The sequence below is a fragment of the Haematobia irritans genome, chromosome 3 (genome assembly GCF_050003625.1).
Source record: "Haematobia irritans isolate KBUSLIRL chromosome 3, ASM5000362v1, whole genome shotgun sequence".
NCBI lineage: Eukaryota > Metazoa > Arthropoda > Insecta > Diptera > Muscidae > Haematobia > Haematobia irritans.
Genome location: NC_134399.1, coordinates 107,399,539 through 107,420,814, shown reverse-complemented (window position 1 = coordinate 107,420,814; position 21,276 = coordinate 107,399,539). Strand labels below are relative to the sequence as shown.

Here is a 21,276-nt window from a genome sequence, read left to right as displayed (position 1 = left end):
TAAATTTCATCGATTATTTGTATGTCAGGATTATTCGTTTGAATGCGCAAACGATGCAAGATATCTTCACATATGCCGTCTTTGTTTTTGTTCCATAACTGAATTGGTTGTGAAGGAAAACATGTGGTGATGATAATTGCGAACAGCGGATTTAGTTGATGAAACAACTAAATCCGCAAGTGTTACATCCCATTGAGAATTGTTCTCTAGCAAAACCAATAGTTGACAGGCTTCTCGATATGTTTGACATTGGTGGCCATTCACAGTTTTCAAATGCGCGAATGATTTTGGTTCACGTACATTTACCAACAGCAGTCGCAAATAAAAACATTCATCATTTCTATGATGAGCAGTGTTACCGACACATTCAAAATCAACCCCGAATATATAATCTATATTTGCATCCCTAATTTTTTAAGTATATATTTAAATGTCAATTAATTTTAACGAAGAAAAGGCTTGTCAATAGTTTTCTAATTGCGCCATTTTAAGTGTTCAATATTGCTGATAATATCGCTTCATTGCGCGATTCCAGAATTTGCCTTTTACTAAGAATTTTCTAGTAATTTTTGCACTAATAAGTATGTAACTAGATTTAAATATTAAACCGAAACATATGTAGAAAAATGTAATAATTAAAATCCTTTTAGGAATTTTAATATAAGTGCGATTTGTGAAATAAACTATTGAGGGAAACACTTGTCGTGCTTTATTCAAAATCCAGGCAAAATTGCTAGCGTGGACTATATTGCGCCAACAAACAGTATACATGCGACCTAGTGCATCACCTGTGGCAAATATGGAACTGGGGTTCCTTGTTTGCGTCGTTGGAATTTCTTTGTTGATTGATTCCAAGTGTAATACTTGGGCATTTCAACGTACATCAGCGTCGCTGCGAATGGATCTGCTTTACACGTTACAAAGAAGCTTGTCAATATTGTCGATGGTGGTCTCGTACCTCGTTGTTCCGCATTAGTGAAGTAAATTTTCCAAATGCACTGCTAAATGTATATATTTCATGAATTCTCAGTCTCTTGATTTTGAACTTTAACTTTGATAGTTCGACCATTATCTTCTTTTGAACGCCGACGATTTTTGAATATTTTTTGAAACTCAATTAAGATTTTAATTGGAAAAAATATCGTAAATTTTTTTCTATGTACGACAACATAATTGTGATATTTTGCTATATTTTTTGTGCTTCCAGGAGAATCGACAACATTATCCAAGTATTTGACATCACCAATATGGATAGATTTCTATATAGATTTACTGGAACAACCAACAATGCGAGAACAAGATGTCTTTCGAAAAATCCATTGCCTACGACTCTTACAAATTGTCCTTCTGCATTGGAGTGACGAAGGGGATTTGGTAAAAATGACTACTTTGGTAGGAAAAATATTTTCCTCACTGGGCAAACTCACCCTCTATTGTCCCAATGATACGTCGCTTTTACAAACCACCAATGAGAATAAACCTAGAATCTTACTCACATCTTCCCATTCTGGCACAGTTGCTGAAGAGATTATAACATTACTAAGAAAATTACACACTTTGCCTGTCTGGAATACGGCTATCAATTCATTTCTCTCACAAAAACTATGTGTAGCAGCAGAGTTATTCGGTGAAGATGGTTTGGACTTACAACACTTGGAAAATGAGTACATATTTGTTATGGGTGTTTTGACCACAATCGGTGGATGTGATATTCGTCCACGTGTTGGTCTTCAGGTATGTCATGAAGGTACCACCGCCACCATATGCGGTTTTACAACCAAAGGCAAATGTTTGCTAAGTACTGATAATCAATCTCTGAATGGAGAATGTCGAAAGATATCCCTAAGTGCCGCTCTAGAAAGTGCAGATTATTCTGTATTTAGCCTTTCTCGATTGCCTATGAATGAAATGTTATTGAATTCTTGGTCTGTCCTTCTATATGGGCCTGGGGAGCGTAAGGAATCTGTACCAAATGTCATTGATATAAGTCTACTACGCTCGCAACAAATTCAGCTGTCTGTATTGAATTCCAACTGTGTCCTATATCGCCATCAAACGTCCTTACGTAAAATTCTTAAACAAAGATCACCAGGTATGTGTTCCTATTCATCGGAAGAAAGTATTTCGGACGAAGAACAAGTGTCAAAACCGATCAATAAAGATCAACAAAATCAGGATGCTCAAAATCTACAACATAATAGCCAAGAACAAATGATGAATAGTTCGTTTATAGGCTCTGGAGAAACAGAATTACTAATCCAAAGTATTTTGATACGTGCAACTCAACCCTCTCCCATTAAAGCCTGCTACACCTATAATGAATTAGCTACTGCAGCTTTGAATTGTTCCCAAGTCTTGGCTTCACAAGTTCACTCGGAGTTAAATGACACTGCCTCTCCTTCGTCACGTAATGGTCATGTCATGACATCTATGCAGGCTACAATGATCCATGGTACACCAATATACAATGTGGGCGTTTTCGATGAGGCTACTGGTACTAATATTCCCTCAAATATAGAAATAAAAGATGCAGATACATCTGTCTCATTGATATCGCAAATCATGGAAATGGGCTTTAGCAAGAAATCTGTAGAATTGGCCGTTAAGCAACTGACTGTTTATCCCATGACACCAACCCCAGAGCAAATTGTCCAGTGGATCCTTGAGCATCCCGATATCTGCAATAATACCATCGATCCCACTGATTATAATGATCCAGCGGAGCTGGTAGGTCATTCTTCCGCCGAAACGTCTTTGCCAAATGTTCCCACTAAAGAGGCAATTCAGGATCCTGAGTGTGATTCCGACAACGAAAGTGTTGATTCCAGTTCCGATACCGTCGAGGGTTCATCCGTTCAAGACCAGCAATTCAAGTATGAAACTCGAAAGGATTTCCAAACAGCTGATCAATATGCTATGTACGTTCGTGGTATTGTGTGTCCTGGTATGGTGGTACGCTGTTGCCGCGATTTTGAGGAAATTAAACAAGGCGATATAGGTACAGTACTCAAAGTGGATACGGAGGGATTGCATGACTTAAATGTACAGGTAGATTGGCAATTACATGGTAATACTTACTGGGTATGTTTTGTACACATTGAGCTGTTGGAGAAACCTTCAGAAAAGTTGTGTTCTTCGTCCATGACTGCTGAAGAGAGATCGTCCTCTCAGATTGGAATTGGCTCGCAAGTTAGAATGAGAGCGGCTCCGCGCTATAAATGGGGCAATATAATGCGTGGCAGTGTAGGCACAGTAACGGCTGTTAGTGGTAAACACGTTTGTGTTGATTTCCCCCAACATCCGGGATGGAAGGGTTCTATAAACGATATTGAAACTGTTGGCACCTCTGCCCAAGGATGTAGCCTCTTGGGATTGAATAGTCTTTCTGCGCCAGCTGCCAACGATTTGATTGAAGATTGGTCACGATGTATACGCTCGCTTAGTGTTTCCTCCAATGAGTCGACAGCAAAACACCTTCTGGACCGTAGCCCTAACTGCTGGCAAAGTTCATCAAGCACTCAGGGTAAACACTGGATTCGTTTGGAGATGCACGAAAATGTCTTGGTCCATAGTCTCTCTATAACAGTAAGTCCCAGTGACCATTCCCATATGCCCTCATTGGTGGTCACAAGAGTAGGTGACAGTATTGGCAATTTGAAAGAATACTCGTGGATTTCTATAAAAACCACCGACACAACTGTAGCCCTGATGACAGACGTAAGAAATTACTATCCTTGGATAGAGATAGTCATCAAGCAATGTCGTAACAATGGCATACAATGCAAAGTTCATGGTCTGAAAATTGTTGGAAGACGTAAACAAACAGATTTGGACTTGATGCTAATGAATGCATCGTTTTTGGCCTGTGAATATGAAAACCTTTCAGACTCGAATCAAAATCTTTCACTGTCCTCATACGCCGATTCCAAATCTTCGTTAAGCGAACCGCCATGTACTGTAATGGTATGGGGCTTAAATGACAAAGAGCAGCTGGGAGGACTTAAAGGATCTAAAGTGAAAGTTCCCACATTTTCGCAAACCATTAGTCGATTACGTCCTATTCACATAGCTGGTGGATCGAAATCTCTGTTTATCGTATCGCAAGATGGCAAAGTGTATGCCTGCGGAGAAGGCACGAATGGTCGTCTAGGATTGGGAACTGGTGGAAATGTGTCGGTACCTAAACTTGTTCCAGTTTTAAATCAGTACGTTGTGAAAAAAGTTGCAGTTCACTCTGGGGGAAAGCATGCTCTTGCCCTAACATTGGATGGCAAAATATTCTCTTGGGGAGAAGGTGAAGATGGAAAATTGGGTCATGGTAATCGTTTGACCATGGATAGACCGAAAATGATAGAAGCTTTGCGTTCCAAAAAGATACGCGATATAGCTTGTGGTTCGTCGCATAGTGCTGCCATAACATCAGCTGGTGAATTGTACACCTGGGGCTTGGGAGAATATGGCCGCCTGGGACATGGCGATAATGCAACGCAGTTAAAACCGAAACTGGTAGCTGGTTTAAGTGGAAAACGTGTCATTCAAGTAGCGTGTGGCAGTCGAGATGCACAAACATTAGCATTGACAGAGGACGGGGCAGTATTTTCATGGGGAGATGGAGATTTTGGCAAGCTTGGCAGAGGAGGATCTGAAGGTTCCTCGGTTCCACATGAAATTGAACGCTTAAGTGGCATTGGTGTGATACAAATCGAATGTGGAGCCCAATTTAGTTTGGCTTTGACCCGCACTGGAGAAGTCTGGACCTGGGGTAAAGGAGACTACTATCGCTTGGGACATGGAAGTGATCAGCATGTACGTAAACCTCAGCCCATTCAGGGATTGCGGGGACGCAAAGTTATACATGTGGCCGTTGGGGCTTTGCACTGTCTAGCGGTAACAGACACCGGCCAGGTATTTGCATGGGGTGATAACGACCATGGACAACAGGGATCAGGAAATACGGTAGTAAATAAAAAACCGGCGCTGGTTATAGGTTTGGATTCCGTATTCGTAAATCGTGTAGCATGTGGAAGTTCCCATTCTATTGCTTGGGGTTTACCACAATCACCATCGGAAGATGAAAAGAAGGGCCCGGTGCCATTTGCAACTACCAAAGATCCTCTGGGCGGAACAAGTTTGGGAATATATGATGCCGAACCTGTTTCTCCAGCAACAATAGTTACACCGTCTACTTCTTCGTCCAAAGTAGCCACGAAAGCCAGCTTAAGTGAAACACTCCTGTCCTTGGAAACGAACGGAGCCAGACAAACGGCTTTGAACTACGTCCTTAACGCCATGAGTATTTTACAAGCACGCCAGCTGATAGTGGCAGCCTTAACTAGTCACAGTAAAGTCAATTTAAATGAACGCATAACAAGCGATATAGAACCAGAATCGTCGGGAACAGTAAGAGATACGCTGAGTAATCCAAGTAGCCAACAGCAAATCGTGAATAACGCCAATGAGGTTATAGCCCAAGGGGGTGGAGAAGCTTTAGCTGATGCTAGTGACCCGGCGGTCCACGAACCTTCGCCGGAAGCTGAAATACTACCAGCCCCCGCAGGACCTTTGAGTGCATTCCACAGTCTTACCGGTTCCATGTCTCTATCAGCCTCATTATCCAGCACTGCACCTCACAAACATTCAAAGATGTCGGCCTCAGCTATGTCAGTAATGGCAGCTACAATGAACCATCAAGAAGAAATGATTAATGAAACGTCTCTAACGGGATTGGATGACTTCACTTCGCTATTGGGCGAATCTGAAGCAAAAAGTTTAGTGGAGCTTCTTAAATTAAGTGTAGCCGGAAGAACAGGACCTTCAAGCACTTCACAAACAATTGCAGAAACATTAATAGCATTGGGATCGAATAGCCCTAGTATAGGCGCAATGTTGCTCGAGACATGCATCACCGAATTAGAGGACCTGTGCACATCTCGCTACAGTTTGGGAAAGGTCCCCAAACCTATCATGCAGGAAAGTAGTCACCCGTATGTGGACAATGTAACTACCACAGGTCACGTAAAAATTCCCGGAGCAGAAGCTTTGCGTTTAGAATTTGATTCGAATTGCTCAACGGAAAAACGCAATGATCCATTGGTGATAATGGATGGATCTGGACGTGTTATCGCAATGCGTTCCGGTAGAGAATTTGCCCAATGGGCATCGGAAATTCGAATCCAAGGTGACGAAATGAAATGGAAATTCACCTCGGATAGCTCGGTAAATGGTTGGGGCTGGCGATTTTGGGTACATGCTATAATGCCGGCAACATCAATGAATGAAAGAGGATCGGATCGAGCTGTGCTCTCGCAACCATCGATGCCCTTAGTGATGGCCTTGTTAGATGAGCGTTTGGGCCCCAACAATACCAGTGTCTTATTGCGTTTGTCGGCCGCCTTGGCCCAGTGTGCTCAATTGAATTCTCTGACAACAACGCAACGCATATGGTCCCTGAAACGTTTGCATGCGGTATTACTAACAAAATACGCTCCAAAACCTTTGGATGCCTCACTCAATCCAATACTTATGCCTCTGATTCCTGAATTGATACGTCAATATGAATACGAAGAACCCCAAGTGCGTGGAGGAATTCACTTAATGCATTCCGATTATTTTAAAACGTTGGCAGCTTTGGCATGCGATATGCAATTGGATGCGGTTTTGCCACCAGCCGATGTCCATAAGTGGGCCTGGTTCAAACGATACTGTATTGCAGTGCGAGTAGCTCAGTCGCTAATTAAACGAACCGAGTTACCCAAATCATTTTGCTTGGAAGTGCGTAAAAAGTTCACCGAAATGATGCCTCAGCCTCAACAGACAATGACACCTCAACCAGGTATTTCGTCGATGATAAATTCAACTACATCGATAGCATCTTCGACGAGTACGGCAAGTAATCCTTCACCCCAGCCTTGTTTACAGGCATGTACACCATCGGCAATGGTTAATACATTGACACCCAGTACCAGCAGTTTGATCCAGTACATTGATACAGTAATGACAATGTCTTTGCATGACAGCGTAGGAGCTTGTGGTGGGACAACGTCTGGGGCAGCACCAAGCGCTAGTGGATCTTTGGAAAATTTACAATTTATGCATGAAGATCATAATCTGTTTAAAACCGAACATGACAGTCAATTGCTACAATGGTTAAATAGACGTCCTGATGATTGGGCTCTCTCTTGGGGTGGTGCCAGCACAATTTACGGCTGGGGCCATAATCACCGTGGGCAACTGGGAGGCCTAGAAGGCAGTCGAATTAAAACACCAACACCATGTGAAGCCTTAAGTTTACTCAGACCGGTACAATTGGCAGGAGGAGAGCAAACCTTATTCGCTGTAACACCAGATGGCAAACTCTTTGCAACCGGCTATGGTTGTGGAGGACGTCTTGGTGTTGGAGGCATAGAGTCGTGCGCGGTACCAACACTTGTAGCCTCATTGCAACATGTTTTTGTCAAAAAAGTTGCTGTTAACTCTGGCGGCAAACATTGTTTGGCTTTAACAACCGATGGAGAAGTTTATTCCTGGGGAGAAGGTGAAGATGGAAAATTGGGACATGGAAATCGTATTGGATACGATCGACCAAAATTAATTGATGATCTTACTGGTATTGGTATCGTGGACATAGCTTGCGGTAGTGCTCATTCTGCAGCCATAACTTCATCTGGACATGTCTTGACATGGGGTAAAGGTCGCTACGGTCGTTTAGGACATGGCGATTCTGAAGATCAACCAAGGCCGAAATTAGTTGAAGCGTTGTTGGGATACCGGGCTATTGATATAGCCTGTGGCTCAGGAGATGCCCAAACCTTATGTATTACGGATGACGACAATGTGTGGAGCTGGGGCGATGGAGATTATGGCAAATTAGGACGTGGCGGATCAGATGGCTGCAAAATCCCTGTTAAAATAGAAAGCCTCTCCGGCCTGGGAGTTATCAAGGTGGAGTGCGGGTCACAATTTTCTGTTGCCTTGACAAAGTCGGGCGCAGTTTACACCTGGGGCAAGGGAGACTTTCATCGTTTAGGTCATGGAACTGTGGATCATGTTAGACGACCTAAAAAGGTGGCCGCCCTACAAGGGAAAAAAGTAGTTTCCATTGCCACTGGTTCCTTGCATTGTGTAGCTTGTACAGATAACGGCGAAGTCTATACTTGGGGCGATAATGATGAGGGACAACTTGGCGATGGAACTGTAAGTGCCATACAAAGGCCTCGATTGGTGCATGCATTAGTGGGCAAACATATTGTAAAAGTAACATGTGGATCGGCTCACACGTTAGCTCTTTCAACATCCCAACTGTCGGAGAGAGTACGCCCACCCCCAAATCCACCCTTAGAATATGACTTGGTGAGAGATTTGCCGCCTGAGGCTTTACATGCACGGTTAGTGCTCTTACATCATTTTTCGGAGTTGCTATGTCCGTGTTTAGCTATGTTACCTATTACTGGTAAGGCTCTAGTTAATATTTTAAGTTTCATTTAGTATTTGATGGTCGTTGATTTGCAGGTGACCTTAGCTTGGGAGCTTTAAAAGATGTATTGGTTTATACCATAAAAGAGGCTGCATTCCGCAAAGTTATTCAGACTACAATGGTGCGGGATAAACAACATGGACCAGTGATAGAACTGAATCGTATACAAGTTAAGAGATCTCGGAACAAATCTGTCAATGGTTTGGCTGGTGTAGATGGTATGAAAAGCGTTTTTGGTCAAATGGTCCAAAAACTGCCATTACTAACACAAGAGGCTTTGTCCCTACCCCATCGTGTGTGGAAAGTGAAGTTTGTAGGGGAATCTGTGGATGATTGTGGAGGTGGTTATAGTGAATCGATTGCAGAAATGTGTGACGAATTACAAAATGGAAGCGTTCCACTTCTCATTGGCACACCGAACGGCCGAGGAGAGGCTGGAGCCAATAGAGATTGTTTCTTATTGGATCCTACATTAACTTCTGTTTTACAAATGAATATGTTCCGATTTTTGGGAGTTTTAATGGGTATTGCCGTTAGAACGGGATCACCATTAAGTTTGAAGTAAGTTTTAGTTTGGCAAATTTTGGATGCATTCCCTTATGGTTGTATATATTTTTGCAGTCTTGCCGAACCTGTGTGGCGTCAATTAGCCGGTGAACAACTGCGTCCTTCCGATTTAACCGAAGTGGATCGTGATTATGTGGCCGGTTTACTATGCATACGAAATATGGACGATGATCCCAAAGTTTTTAGTACATTAGAGCTGCCCTTCTCTACATCATCTGCCAAAGGCCACGAGGTACCCTTGTCAACACGTTTTACACGTATTACTCCACAAAATCGTCATGAATATGTGCGTCTGGCTCTGAATTTCCGTTTACATGAATTCGATGAACAAGTTAAAGCAGTTCGTGATGGTATGTCCAAAGTAATACCCGTCCCATTGTTATCATTATTTTCGGCTGCGGAGCTCCAAGCAATGGTTTGTGGTTCACCTGATATACCTTTGGGATTGCTAAAATCGGTGGCCACTTACAAGGGAGGATTTGATCCGAATTGTGCTTTAGTCCAATGGTTCTGGGAAGTAATGGAAGAATTTTCAAATCAGGTAATAAAGATGAAATCATTTATTTCAATTCTGGTTCAGATTTTCATGATTTTTTTTCATTCATTTTTAGGAGCGCTCATTATTCCTGCGCTTTGTCTGGGGTCGTACACGCTTGCCACGAACAATTGCAGATTTTCGAGGTCGTGATTTTGTACTACAAGTTTTAGAGAAAAATCCGCCTGATCACTTTTTGCCGGAAAGTTACACATGTTTCTTTTTACTGAAAATGCCAAGATACTCGTGCAAAGTAATTGATCTCATTAAATCTTTATTTCATTCCCATTTATTAATTTTTTTCTATTCATTTTTAAGGCCGTTCTAATGGAGAAACTAAAATATGCCATACATTTCTGCAAAAGTATTGACACTGATGAATATGCCCGTGTTGCTATGGGCGATCCCACCGAAGCAACCGGCAGTGAGGATAATAGTGATTTAGAATCAGTTACAAGTCACGATGCATAAACCGTACATGTTTTTGGATAGGAACCAAATATAAAACCATATGCAAAAATGAACACAACATAACCAAAAATTAAAATTTCGAGATCAACAATAATAATACCGTAGTGGATTATGGAAATAATCAGTTTGGTCATATTAGTGTCAACCAACATAAACTATATGCAACATTACTAAATTGGTAAGTTTAAATGTATTAAAGATATGTCCGATTCCAAAAGAAATTATACTAGAATCTCACAGCCGGAGATGGTCCGAATGACAATTTTTTTACTTTTAAACTCCAAATACCAGTATATAACGTAGTGTCATAACGTTGTTATTGAATTGTTTTTTATCCCAAGGCTATTAAATACATACGTAAATATACGAGTATATATACATTTTAAAAAATTTTAATAGGACTGTTTTCTTTTAGTACTGGATACCCAAGACGTGTCGGATTAAAAGAAAACAGAGTACTCGTTCATCCAGGACATCTCTAAAAATGTTCAACACTGTCATCAGCTGTTTAAAAACAGTCACAGACAACAAGTGAAATCTTACATTTTTAATGCATGTTTTGAATAGAATACCAGTGTAACGATGTTCTGGATAATCAAACAATTGCTGCATCGAGTATTAAAATAAAACGAACCTATTAATATATTAAAACTTTTTCTCAAAATTCCAATAAAATTTGTTGAATTTGACCGCAATTCTGAGAATCCCTAACACGTCGAAAACTGTTGAATACGAGTTTCAAAAAATAAAAAAAATTGAAAGTATTTTGCCACCACTATATTAGAAGAGCAATTTTGATATTTTGTGAAACACAAAGAGTAAATAGGTATGTTCATGTACTTTTCAGTAAAGACTAGCAAGTGTATTTTACTCTCTTTACTTAAAATTTCTGGATAGTACGCGAACGACATCCAAACTATTTCCACATTCAAAATTTCAGCTTCTAAAAAACGAATCCAGTTTTTTTAACTTCCACTTGTAGTTGCTTTGGTTATTATCAACAATTAGCTGGCAAGGTATGCTATGGTTTGCAAAAATTTACTGGGGTGCCTGACAACATTTTTTGAATTTGACACCACATCTGAGAATCCCCACCACGTCGAAAACAGCCGTATACGATATCCAAAACTCGCCGCAAAAGTGCCGTCACTATTGAGAAGTTGTACAACGCTACAAAAAAGTATCGCATGAGTGCAATTATTAGGTGCCTTTTTAGATAAATTTAGAATGACGCGAATAAGAGCCTCTTCAAACTGTTAGAAAAAGACCATTTTAAGATAGTTGTAAAAGAATCATTGTGGTCAAGTAAAATACGATTGTTTAGATGTTTATTAATTTGAATAAACATTTATAAATTATTCCAGGTATAACACTTATACGAATAAAAACACATTGAACATAATGGCTTTAAAAATTATTTTGAATTATAAGTCGCAAATCTGCTATATTCGGCTGATACTCCAGCGTCTATCAGTGTTTATTCTTGATGAAGGCAACGTGTCTGGAAAATATCTGAGAAACTATCACTTTATTCCATTTGGAAAGTCTAAAATTGTTCATCAATATACCTTTCACAATTTTAGATGTAATAACTATGTTTTCAGCACTTCATTTTCGCTTTTATTTAAATAAATTTTAATAAGCTAATTGCGCTTGTTGTTTCACAAAATATAAAATGGCTCTTGTAGCAATAGTGATGGCAAAATACCTCATGTACATTTCGTACTGTTTGTTGGCGGTTGTTGTAGTGTCGCTTAAGAATCTGTGGTAGCGATGAGGATGACATGGAACTTTGAAATGCTGGCAGGGGAAAGAAACTCTAGCGCAAACTTGCAATTTCTCTATCTGATAAGTGTCAAATGTAGTCTCTCTCCGATAGTCTTTTGCTGGCTTTTTGGTGTAAACGAACGACTTCCAGTAAAAATTTGTGATAATTATCAAAAAATGTCGGGTTCTCGAACGGGGCTAATAGCTTCTAATGGCGATGGGGATAAAATTGAACTTTGAAATGCTGACAGAGATCAGCAGAATATAGCAGGATTCCAAATTGTAACTCAACATCATTCCTTTATAAATCCAAAATATTATGTTAAACGTGATTTTATTCGTATAACCCCCATTTTTACGAAGCTCCGTTAGTGCTTCGTTAGCTAACGAACTTTTAAACCATACTATGGACATATCTGTCATCTTGCCTATATATTCCACATGCCAGTTAGAAATTTAACTGCTGAAAATTTTTCAGTTAAAGTTAACCGGGAAAATGATATTTGCAATTTACTTTCTGTTAACTGACAGTTAAATGTTATACATGAAAGAACAAATTAATAAACATCTAAATAAGCGTGATTTACCTTTTATGTTTTATTTAGCTAATTGGACATAAATTCATTGATGTAAAGAAGAAAACCTTTTTACATTTTTATCCCAACGTTTCGTCAATGCTTTACTTCACCACAATGATTCTTTTACAATTCTGTTAAAATACACTTTGAAGGGGTTCTTATTGGCTTCGTTTTAAATATATCTAAAAAGGCACCTAATAATTGCACTCAAGCGATGCTTTCATATAGTATCTTGGCGTGGTAGAACTTCTCAATAGTGACCGCGCTTTTTCGTGTTCTGGATATCGATACGACTGTTTTTGACGTGATGGCAATTCTCAGAAGTGCCGTCAAATTCAAAAATATTGGCAGATAGGAAAATGAAACGATTTAAATTATTATGGACGCCTTACATAGATAAAGGTTTCGTAAGTGCAGAAAAATATGTTGTAAATGTATGTCAAATACGTCGCAGTCTTCGACAGAACATGCCCTTTATTAATCGAAATGTTTATGTTTATAATCATTTACGGTGAGGATTTCAAGAATTTGGAATCATTTTCCTATGGAAATTAAGGACTTATCTGTATGTTCTAGGACCTTCTTCTCAATCATGATAACCATTCGTTTATTTTTATTTATTTACTTCGTTTCAGCACCATTTTTGCTTAGATTTGGCAAATGCATCATAATGAAATTACAAAACCTGTTTTAGAAACTACACAACCAACCCACTCACCGTTTGTATTAAACCTGGCGATATAAAAAAATCGACATTGAAAAACAAAAAATATATAAAAAAGGTTTGATTTTAGCTTTAGAAGACAAATTTCTGTTGTCTTTATTTATTTTTTTATTTTTATATGAATTTAATATCGATTTTATATGATTTCCTCCTTCCGCTTTAGTATTAACTATAATCTATCTATTTATCTATATACTTGCAGTAACAATGTCTTTCCATTGAAAATTTAATGAAGTTTCCTATACCCCATTTTTACTATATATAATTTTATTTTTGAATTAGAAGAAATAAAATCGATAGATCGATCGTATAGCATAAAATAGAAATTGAAGAAGTTGTCTTATGTCATGATTGAATTTACATTTCTATATACTTATAATTTTATATATTGTAATAGAGACGTTTCTATAAATATAAATCAAACGATATATAATATATATTTTAGTCTATAGCTTAGTGTGTTTTTCTTTCCACAATTTAGAGATAAATATATTTTTTTTAATTATAAATATAATAAATTTCTATTTATATAGTTTGCATTCAATCATACCATATTTTTGTTTACTCATATTTTTGAAATCCATACAACTGGTATGATACTATTATGAATATTTAATTTAATAAATTATTGTTTTCTTTTTTAATAAATCAATGAGAATATACACTTATATCATTAGTCTATTTTTATTTTTAATCATTTATGGTTAAAGGCCGGAATGCACCTTTAGCGGAAATTTCCGCCAACCATAAGAAATGCATTGCTACATATTTGCTAAAGAAAATTTTGCTCCCATAAGAAATGCGTGGTAACGCAGGTTAAACAATCGATAATAACGTCTCGCACCCTAGAAAGCTTATCCTACTGAAAGTTACGGATAAGCTAAACATACGTCTGTGGGACGTATCATAGTTTGTCATCACGTGGACAAAATTTGTGAAATTTTTAAATTTTTTATACTTACACCGATTCTATATACAAATCCTTATCATTTAAATACGTTTTTACGTGTAACAAAAAAAAATCACATTTTCGGTACTAATTTTCATGAGGGGGAGAGCGAAAAACTAAAAAACGCATACGACTCTCAGAGGTAGATAAGCTGCCTAGGGCTAATAGCATTGTTTACGGTTAAGCCCGGTATGCACCTCTAACGAAATTTCCTTTACCCATAAGTATCTGGTATTTTGGCTACCGAAAATTTCGTTTGTTTACATTTTTACATTTACATTTTGCTACCGTATGAGATGGCAAAACTGCATCATTGGCCTGCAACAGGAGCTTCATACTGGGCTTTAGAAGAAATTCCATTAAGTTCCATGATACATTGTTATCGATTGTTTATATCTTGCTCCCGCATCAAAAATATTAAGAAACTATGTTATTGGCATGTAAACAAAGTTTTTGCTAGAAGTACACTCATAGAAAAAAGTCCGTAAAAACAGCAGCAGAGAATGAAGCCGACCCATTTTTGTCGGCGGCGGCTAACACTAAATTTTTGCCTCCGGCGGCGGCGGCCGATAAAAAATTGTCTGTTCGGCGGCGCAAAATTATCTATTATAAAATCAATTTGAAGTTTTCCGAATTGTAATGAGATTAGTTGTACAACAAATCTTACAACTTGATACTAATTGATTGAAAGTGGAAAGTTCAAAAGTTTGGCAAAAACTATAACAAATATTATGAAATTTTTCTGATATAAATCAATATTTTAGATTAATTGGCGGCTAAATTTGAGTCGAGATGAGTCGACATATTCGGCGACGGCTAAAATCGGCGGCGCGACTCGGCGGCTTCATTCTCTGAACAGCAGTCGGTGTCTGCTATTATAAATTTGTAAACTCATGGTCCAGCGTGCAACTAAAATGTTTAGGTTTTTAACAATACCCAGCAAACTTTGGTAAGTAGTTTAGGTGAAAATCTCATTTTTATTTTTAATCAGATATACAATTTTGCTCTAGCTAATGATTCAGAGAAGTACATTCCGCATGTAAATTTAATAGAAATTGCCTTCGTATACCGATAATGCCGTCATTCTGTTCTCTTATGTGAAAATTTGATAACAACGCCCTACAAAATATTCGGTGTAAAAGTCACCATATATTTCTTATTGGGAGTAAAAATTCTTTCTTGTCGGTCTTTAAACAGCCGATAATAATGTTCCATTGAATATGCAAAAATTTCTATGCCTATTGGAAAAACGTTCACTAAAAGTGAAATAGATAACACTTTACGAGTTCATTCCATATGGGTAACAAAAAATTTACAAAATATTTGATGTTGATAAACAAAAAACTATTTTTCCTATATTCTATTATTTTTCGTAAATTTGTATAATTTGTGTTGCTTGTCAAGAACAACATTTTGTCATGTATTACTTAAGGTAGCAATTTGTAAACAATCGATAACATCTTTCTAACGAAAATTTCGCTACCATACATGGCAATGCATTTCTTGTGGGTAGAGGTGCATGCCGGGGCTAAGTCTGTATTGTTGACATACAACCGAAATTTCTGCAGAAGGTGAATACCAGACCCCATTTTGCAAAACAAAGGCACATAATCGGCGATAAACACCTATGCGTTTCTTCGACAATTAGTTATTGGATTTTGTCTCAAAATTGTTACATGAACATGAGGAATTAAGGAAAATAAATTAAAAAAGTTGATAATTTAAAATTTCATTTTATTTATTTACTGTGATTATTTATATTAAATAAATTGCTAGTCTTTTATTTTTCCAATGCCGAAATACGGACGTACCATAAATTCTAAAGACAAGACCTATTTTTTAAAAACATTTAATGCCTACCCACACCAAACATACAAAAATATATAAAGTTAGTTTTGACAAAATATAAATAAATACAATATATGTAGTTGGAAAACTAAAAAAAAAAAACAGAAATATAATAAATAATCTTAAAATAATGTTACTATGTTAAATTTAATTCCAATACAAACATACTACATACATATATCAATTGAAATACATAAATGTAACAAATAGTTTTAAATAACTGAATACTGGCAAATAAAAAAAAATCAGATTTCAATATTATGTAGAAATAAAAAAATATTCAAAATCTGAGTTCAATTGGGAAGAAATAACAATTATTTAGCTATGGTTTTATTTGGAATTTTGCGCAAGTAGTTTTTGGTAAAATGGGTTATGTAAAAATCATGTACTAACATATATGTATATAGCCGTCAATACTTCATTTTCTCTCATGTAGTTTGCTATTTATTTACACCTAGAGTGAATGTAGTTTTCGAATTTTTGAACAAATCTTAAAATTCTACATTTTACATTAATCAACATTTTGATAATATTCCTATTTCGACTTTCGCGAGAAACTGAAAACTCCAATCGCTACGAACAAAAATTAAAAATGTTTATCGCCATGCTCGAGAGCCACTGTGATGCAATGCATGCCTGTATATGAAGAATCGTGGGTTCCATCCCTTTTTCAGCCGAATATCCCACTATCAGAATATCAAAATGTTTTCCAGTGGCGGTTTGTCTACTCTCAGAATTGCTGGTAACATCTCTGCTGGTGTTTAAAAGTGCTTTTACACATAGTGTGACATGTAGTTCGGACTCGGCTATAAAAAGCAGGTCCTTTCTCATTGAGCTGAAAATATAATCGGGCAGCACTAAATGGATAAGTGAGATGTCCGACCTAACTTGACTACACTCAAAAAAAAGTGAACTCTCTATTTCACTAAAGCCATATTAACTTTATATTAGTTCATAGAATCATTATGTTTGGAAAAAGTTTATTTTAGTCAAATAATTTTTTGCGTATGTTAGTTAAATGAACTAAAAAACGGGAAAAAGTTATACACAAATAAAGCATAAAGATTTCCTAATTTCATATTTCTTACAAAATAGTTCATTATTTCTTTAAATTTGTAAATTTTACCAAAAATGTGTCCATCATGAACTTCGTATGTCACTAAAGACATTCTTGCAATTTTGAACTCCAAGATTTCTCTTAAAACTACAAAATTTTCTTTAACTACTGAAAAAATTTAGTTATGTCTAATAAATTTTCTTGAATTTGTCGAAAAATATTTACTTATTTTTGCCATATCGGAGTGATGCCAGCGCTTGTAATACCGTTTAGTTAAAATTTTCTAACAAAGTTCCAAATTTTCTAAAATTAATCGAAAGTTATCTTTCCTGGTGGGTTCACTGTTTTTTCAGTGTATGCTTCCCATTGTCGAACTTCCTGACTTTTTACGGCGGGCAGCATTCAATGATAAGAGTACTTCCCCACACGTGGTATTATAATGGACTGCATACATAACCCAACGTAACCTAATTTAGGTATGCTTCTATGTATGCTTCCCGATGTCGAAATTCCTTAAATTCTTATGTCTTTAACGAATTTTGCGCTTATCAAAATGTTTAATTTTTAAATTTTGAAAGAAATTGAAAATCCGAATTTTGGATTTTTATCATAGTGTTTCAGGAGTAGTAGCAGGGTACATTGAACAAGTACACTGAAAAAACAGTGAACCCACCAGGAATGATAACTTTCGATTAATTTTAGAAAATTTGGAACTTTTTTAGAAAATTTTAACTAAACGGTATTACAAACGCTGGCATCACTCCGATATGGCAAAAATAAGTAAATATTTTTCGACAAATTCAAGAAAATTTATTAGACATAACTAAATTTTTTCAGTAGTTAAAGAAAATTTTGTAGTTTTAAGAGAAATCTTGGAGTTCAAAATTGCAAGAATGTCTTTAGTGACATACGATGTTCATGATGGACACATTTTTGGTAAAATTTACAAATTTAAAGAAATAATGAACTATTTTGTAAGAAATACGAAATTAGGAAGTCTTTATGCTTTATTTGTGTATAACTTTTTCCCGTTTTTTAGTTCATTTAACTAACATACGCAAAAAATTATTTGACTAAAATAAACTTTTTCCAAACATAATGATTCTATGAACTAATATAAAGTTAATATGGCTTTAGTGAAATAGAGAGTTCACTTTTTTTTGAGTGTATATACAGCAGTAAGTTCGGCCGGGCCGAATCTTAAATACTCACCACCATGAACCAAATATTAGGATTTCTTTTGAAATTTCAGGAGGGCTTGAGAACTTGAGGACACCTCCCGAAGATAAATTTAAAGATTTCACCCATGAGGACTATATCAGATTCTGGATTTATAATGTTAGAGGAATCATTAACATCTCTTGTAAATGTGCAAGAAAATAAAACTGGAAATTTTACATTGAGTTTCAAGCAATTTTCATGATCAGTGCGCCTTCTATACCCTCAAGAAGTGAAGTCGGTCTATATGGAGGCATTACCAAATGGACCGATAAAAACTTAATCCGATACACGTTTTTGTGAGCCAAAAATACCAGAATATTTACAATTTCAGGCAGATCAGATAAAAACTAAGGTTTCTAGAAACCCAAGGAGTTAAATCGGGTGATCGTTTTTATGGGGGCTATGCTAAAATATGGACCGATACTCACCGTTTTCGGCACACCTCTTTATGGCCCGAAAATACCTCCAGATTTCCAATTTCAGGCAAATTGGATAAAAACTTCGGATTCTAGAAGCCCAAGAAGTAAAATCGGGATATCGGTCTATATGAGGGCTATACCAAACAATAGACCGATACTCACCATTTGTGGCACACCTCTTTATGATCTTAAAATACCTATAAATTTCCAATTTCAGGCAAATTGTATATAAACTACGGATTCTATAAACCCAAAATGTAAAATCGGGAAATCGGTCTATATGGGGGCTATATCAAAACATGGAACGATACACCCCATTTTTGGCACACCTTTTGATGGTCCTCAAGTACCTCTAACTTTTCACTTTCAGGCAAATTGGATAAAAACTACGGTTTCTATAAGCCCAAGACCACAAATCGGGAGGTCGTTTTATATGGGGACCATACCAAAACATGGACCGATACTCATAATTCTTGGCACACGTATTTGTGGTCCTACAATACCTCTAGATTTCCAATTTCAGGTAAATTGAATAAAAACTGCGGTTTCTATAAGCCCAAGAAGTAAAATCGGGAGATCGGTCTATATGGGGGCTATACCAAAACATGGACCGATACTCACCATTTTTGACACACCTCTTTATGGTCATAAAATACCTATAGATTTAAAATTTCAGGCAAATTGGATAAAAATACGATTTCTATAAGCCCAAGACCCCAAATCGGGAGTCGGTTTATATGGGGACAATATCAAAACCTGGACCGATATAGCCCATCTTCGAACTTGACCTTCCTGGAGACAAAAGACGAGTTTGTGCAAAATTTCTGCACGATTGCTTCATTATTGAAGACTGTAGCGTGATTACAACAGACAGACGGACATCGTTATATCGTCTTAGAATTTCTCCCTGATCAAGAATATATATACTTTATATAGTCGGAAATCGATATTTCGATGTGTTACAAACGGAATGACAAACTTATTATACCCCGTCACCATTCTATGGTGGTGGGTATAAAAAAGAGTTATATTTTCCGAGGAATGAAATTTTCGTTTGACGATAGTAAATTTTCTTTATAAGCAAACAACAAATATTGGAGATAATGGTTGCATCGATTGTCATAAAAACGTGTTCATCTGTCCTTGAAGAATATATTTTATAACAAAGAGGAATTTACGTCCGCTTTATTAACAGTTAATTTTGGATGCTTACAAATTGTTCAACCCGGTTTATGTATCTCGTTCGTGAACATTATGTTCAGAACAGGCGTGGTTTTCCTTGAACTCGAGTCTTTACTCACCGAACTACTTCAGGTGTTATTGCAAACTGAGAATCAAATGAGTTTGGTGTTTTGTAAAAAATATAATGAGTTATCAATATATCAAATAACATGTAGCTATTATTTTTACTTTTACGTGTTAGTTACATATACAAAAAAATCTATTCAGTGTTGATGGGTGGAGAATAAAATTCCCAATAAATTGCATAATTAAATATATCTATTTTTAATTGCAGAACGTGCGTTATATGGACGAAAAATGCTTATGGATTTCATCGTAATGTATCTTCTACATTGGAAATTATGCTATCTATACCTCAAGACTGACATTATACTTTCTTGCATATTTATACATATTATTATACTTCACCTACATACATATATCTTATCTAATAAAAGTATAGATTAAAAATTTATTATAACGAAATGGCCAGTATTTTCTTATATAAATATTAAATGTAATTATACTAAATTATAAAACCAACAAAGGTTTCAGCAATTATTGCCTTATTAATTGATCCACTTAATTTTTAAATTGAAATGTCTTCAATCACAGATATGATAGTGTAAATTAAAAAATGAATTGAAAGTCAATTAAAAAATTAATTGAAAGTCAGTAATAGATACAATTACAAAATTAATCGATACTATTAATATTTGTGATTGATTTTTGTTTCAATCAAAAAATTTGTTGATTCAATGAAATTTTCAATTGAATAATTTTTAAAACTCAATTAAGACTTTCATTTCAATTAAGAATTTCGTGAAAATTTTCGTGACATTGTTTTCTGTGTGCTTGAAAAGGTAAAGGAGTGTGGTTTTCCAAAACAGCAAACTTCATAGTTTACTATTATTAATTAAGATCCAATTGAAAATTACAACGGGTTTGGTAAATATGTAGAAATTATTTTGTTATAACGATTTATTGTATTATACATAGATTTATTATATTAGACACACAAAAAAAAGAGATCCAAACAAATACTCTTTTAGTGCGATAATGCAAACTTAATACCAGTCTTTACACACAAATTTTTTTTCTGATTCAATCACGAAATTAATTGATCCAATAAGGATTTTAATTGAAATGCCTTAAATCACGAAAATGATAGTATCAATCCGCCTGGGCGGAGAATCGAACCGCGGACCATGCACTTTGTAAGCCAACACACTAACCACTGAGCTATGTACCTGTTATGGTCATCAATAGATAATTATCCATATAAGTTATATTTATATAAAGGGTGATACGGTCAAAATTTGGTCAATATAAACTTGACGTATTTCTTTCAATTTTGCATTTAAAAAAACCTGAACACCCCTCATTTTGAAGGTGTGTGTGTGTAGAATGTTGCTCCTATTTTGATTTTGGAATTCACTCTTTAGT

General features: G+C 36.4%; 1 protein-coding gene across 2 annotated transcripts in view; it reads left to right on the top strand.

Moving 5' to 3' along the window:
* HERC2 (E3 ubiquitin-protein ligase HERC2) overlaps window positions 1–16,226 on the top strand; it is a 33,108-nt gene extending 16,882 nt beyond the window's left edge. Inside the window, exons 9-15 of one of the 2 annotated variants that reach the window (XM_075299223.1) lie at window positions 1,208–8,449; window positions 8,509–9,034; window positions 9,095–9,581; window positions 9,652–9,828; window positions 9,894–10,224; window positions 13,027–13,173; window positions 13,318–16,226. In XM_075299223.1, coding sequence (XP_075155338.1) covers window positions 1,208–8,449; window positions 8,509–9,034; window positions 9,095–9,581; window positions 9,652–9,828; window positions 9,894–10,046 — 8,585 coding nt within the window. In that variant the 3' untranslated portion in view covers window positions 10,047–10,224; window positions 13,027–13,173; window positions 13,318–16,226. Of the gene's footprint in view, window positions 1–1,207; window positions 8,450–8,508; window positions 9,035–9,094; window positions 9,582–9,651; window positions 9,829–9,893; window positions 10,225–13,026 lie in introns of both variants that reach the window. The other variant, XM_075299222.1, reaches the window with a different exon arrangement.
* Window positions 16,227–21,276: the final 5,050 nt, after the last annotated feature.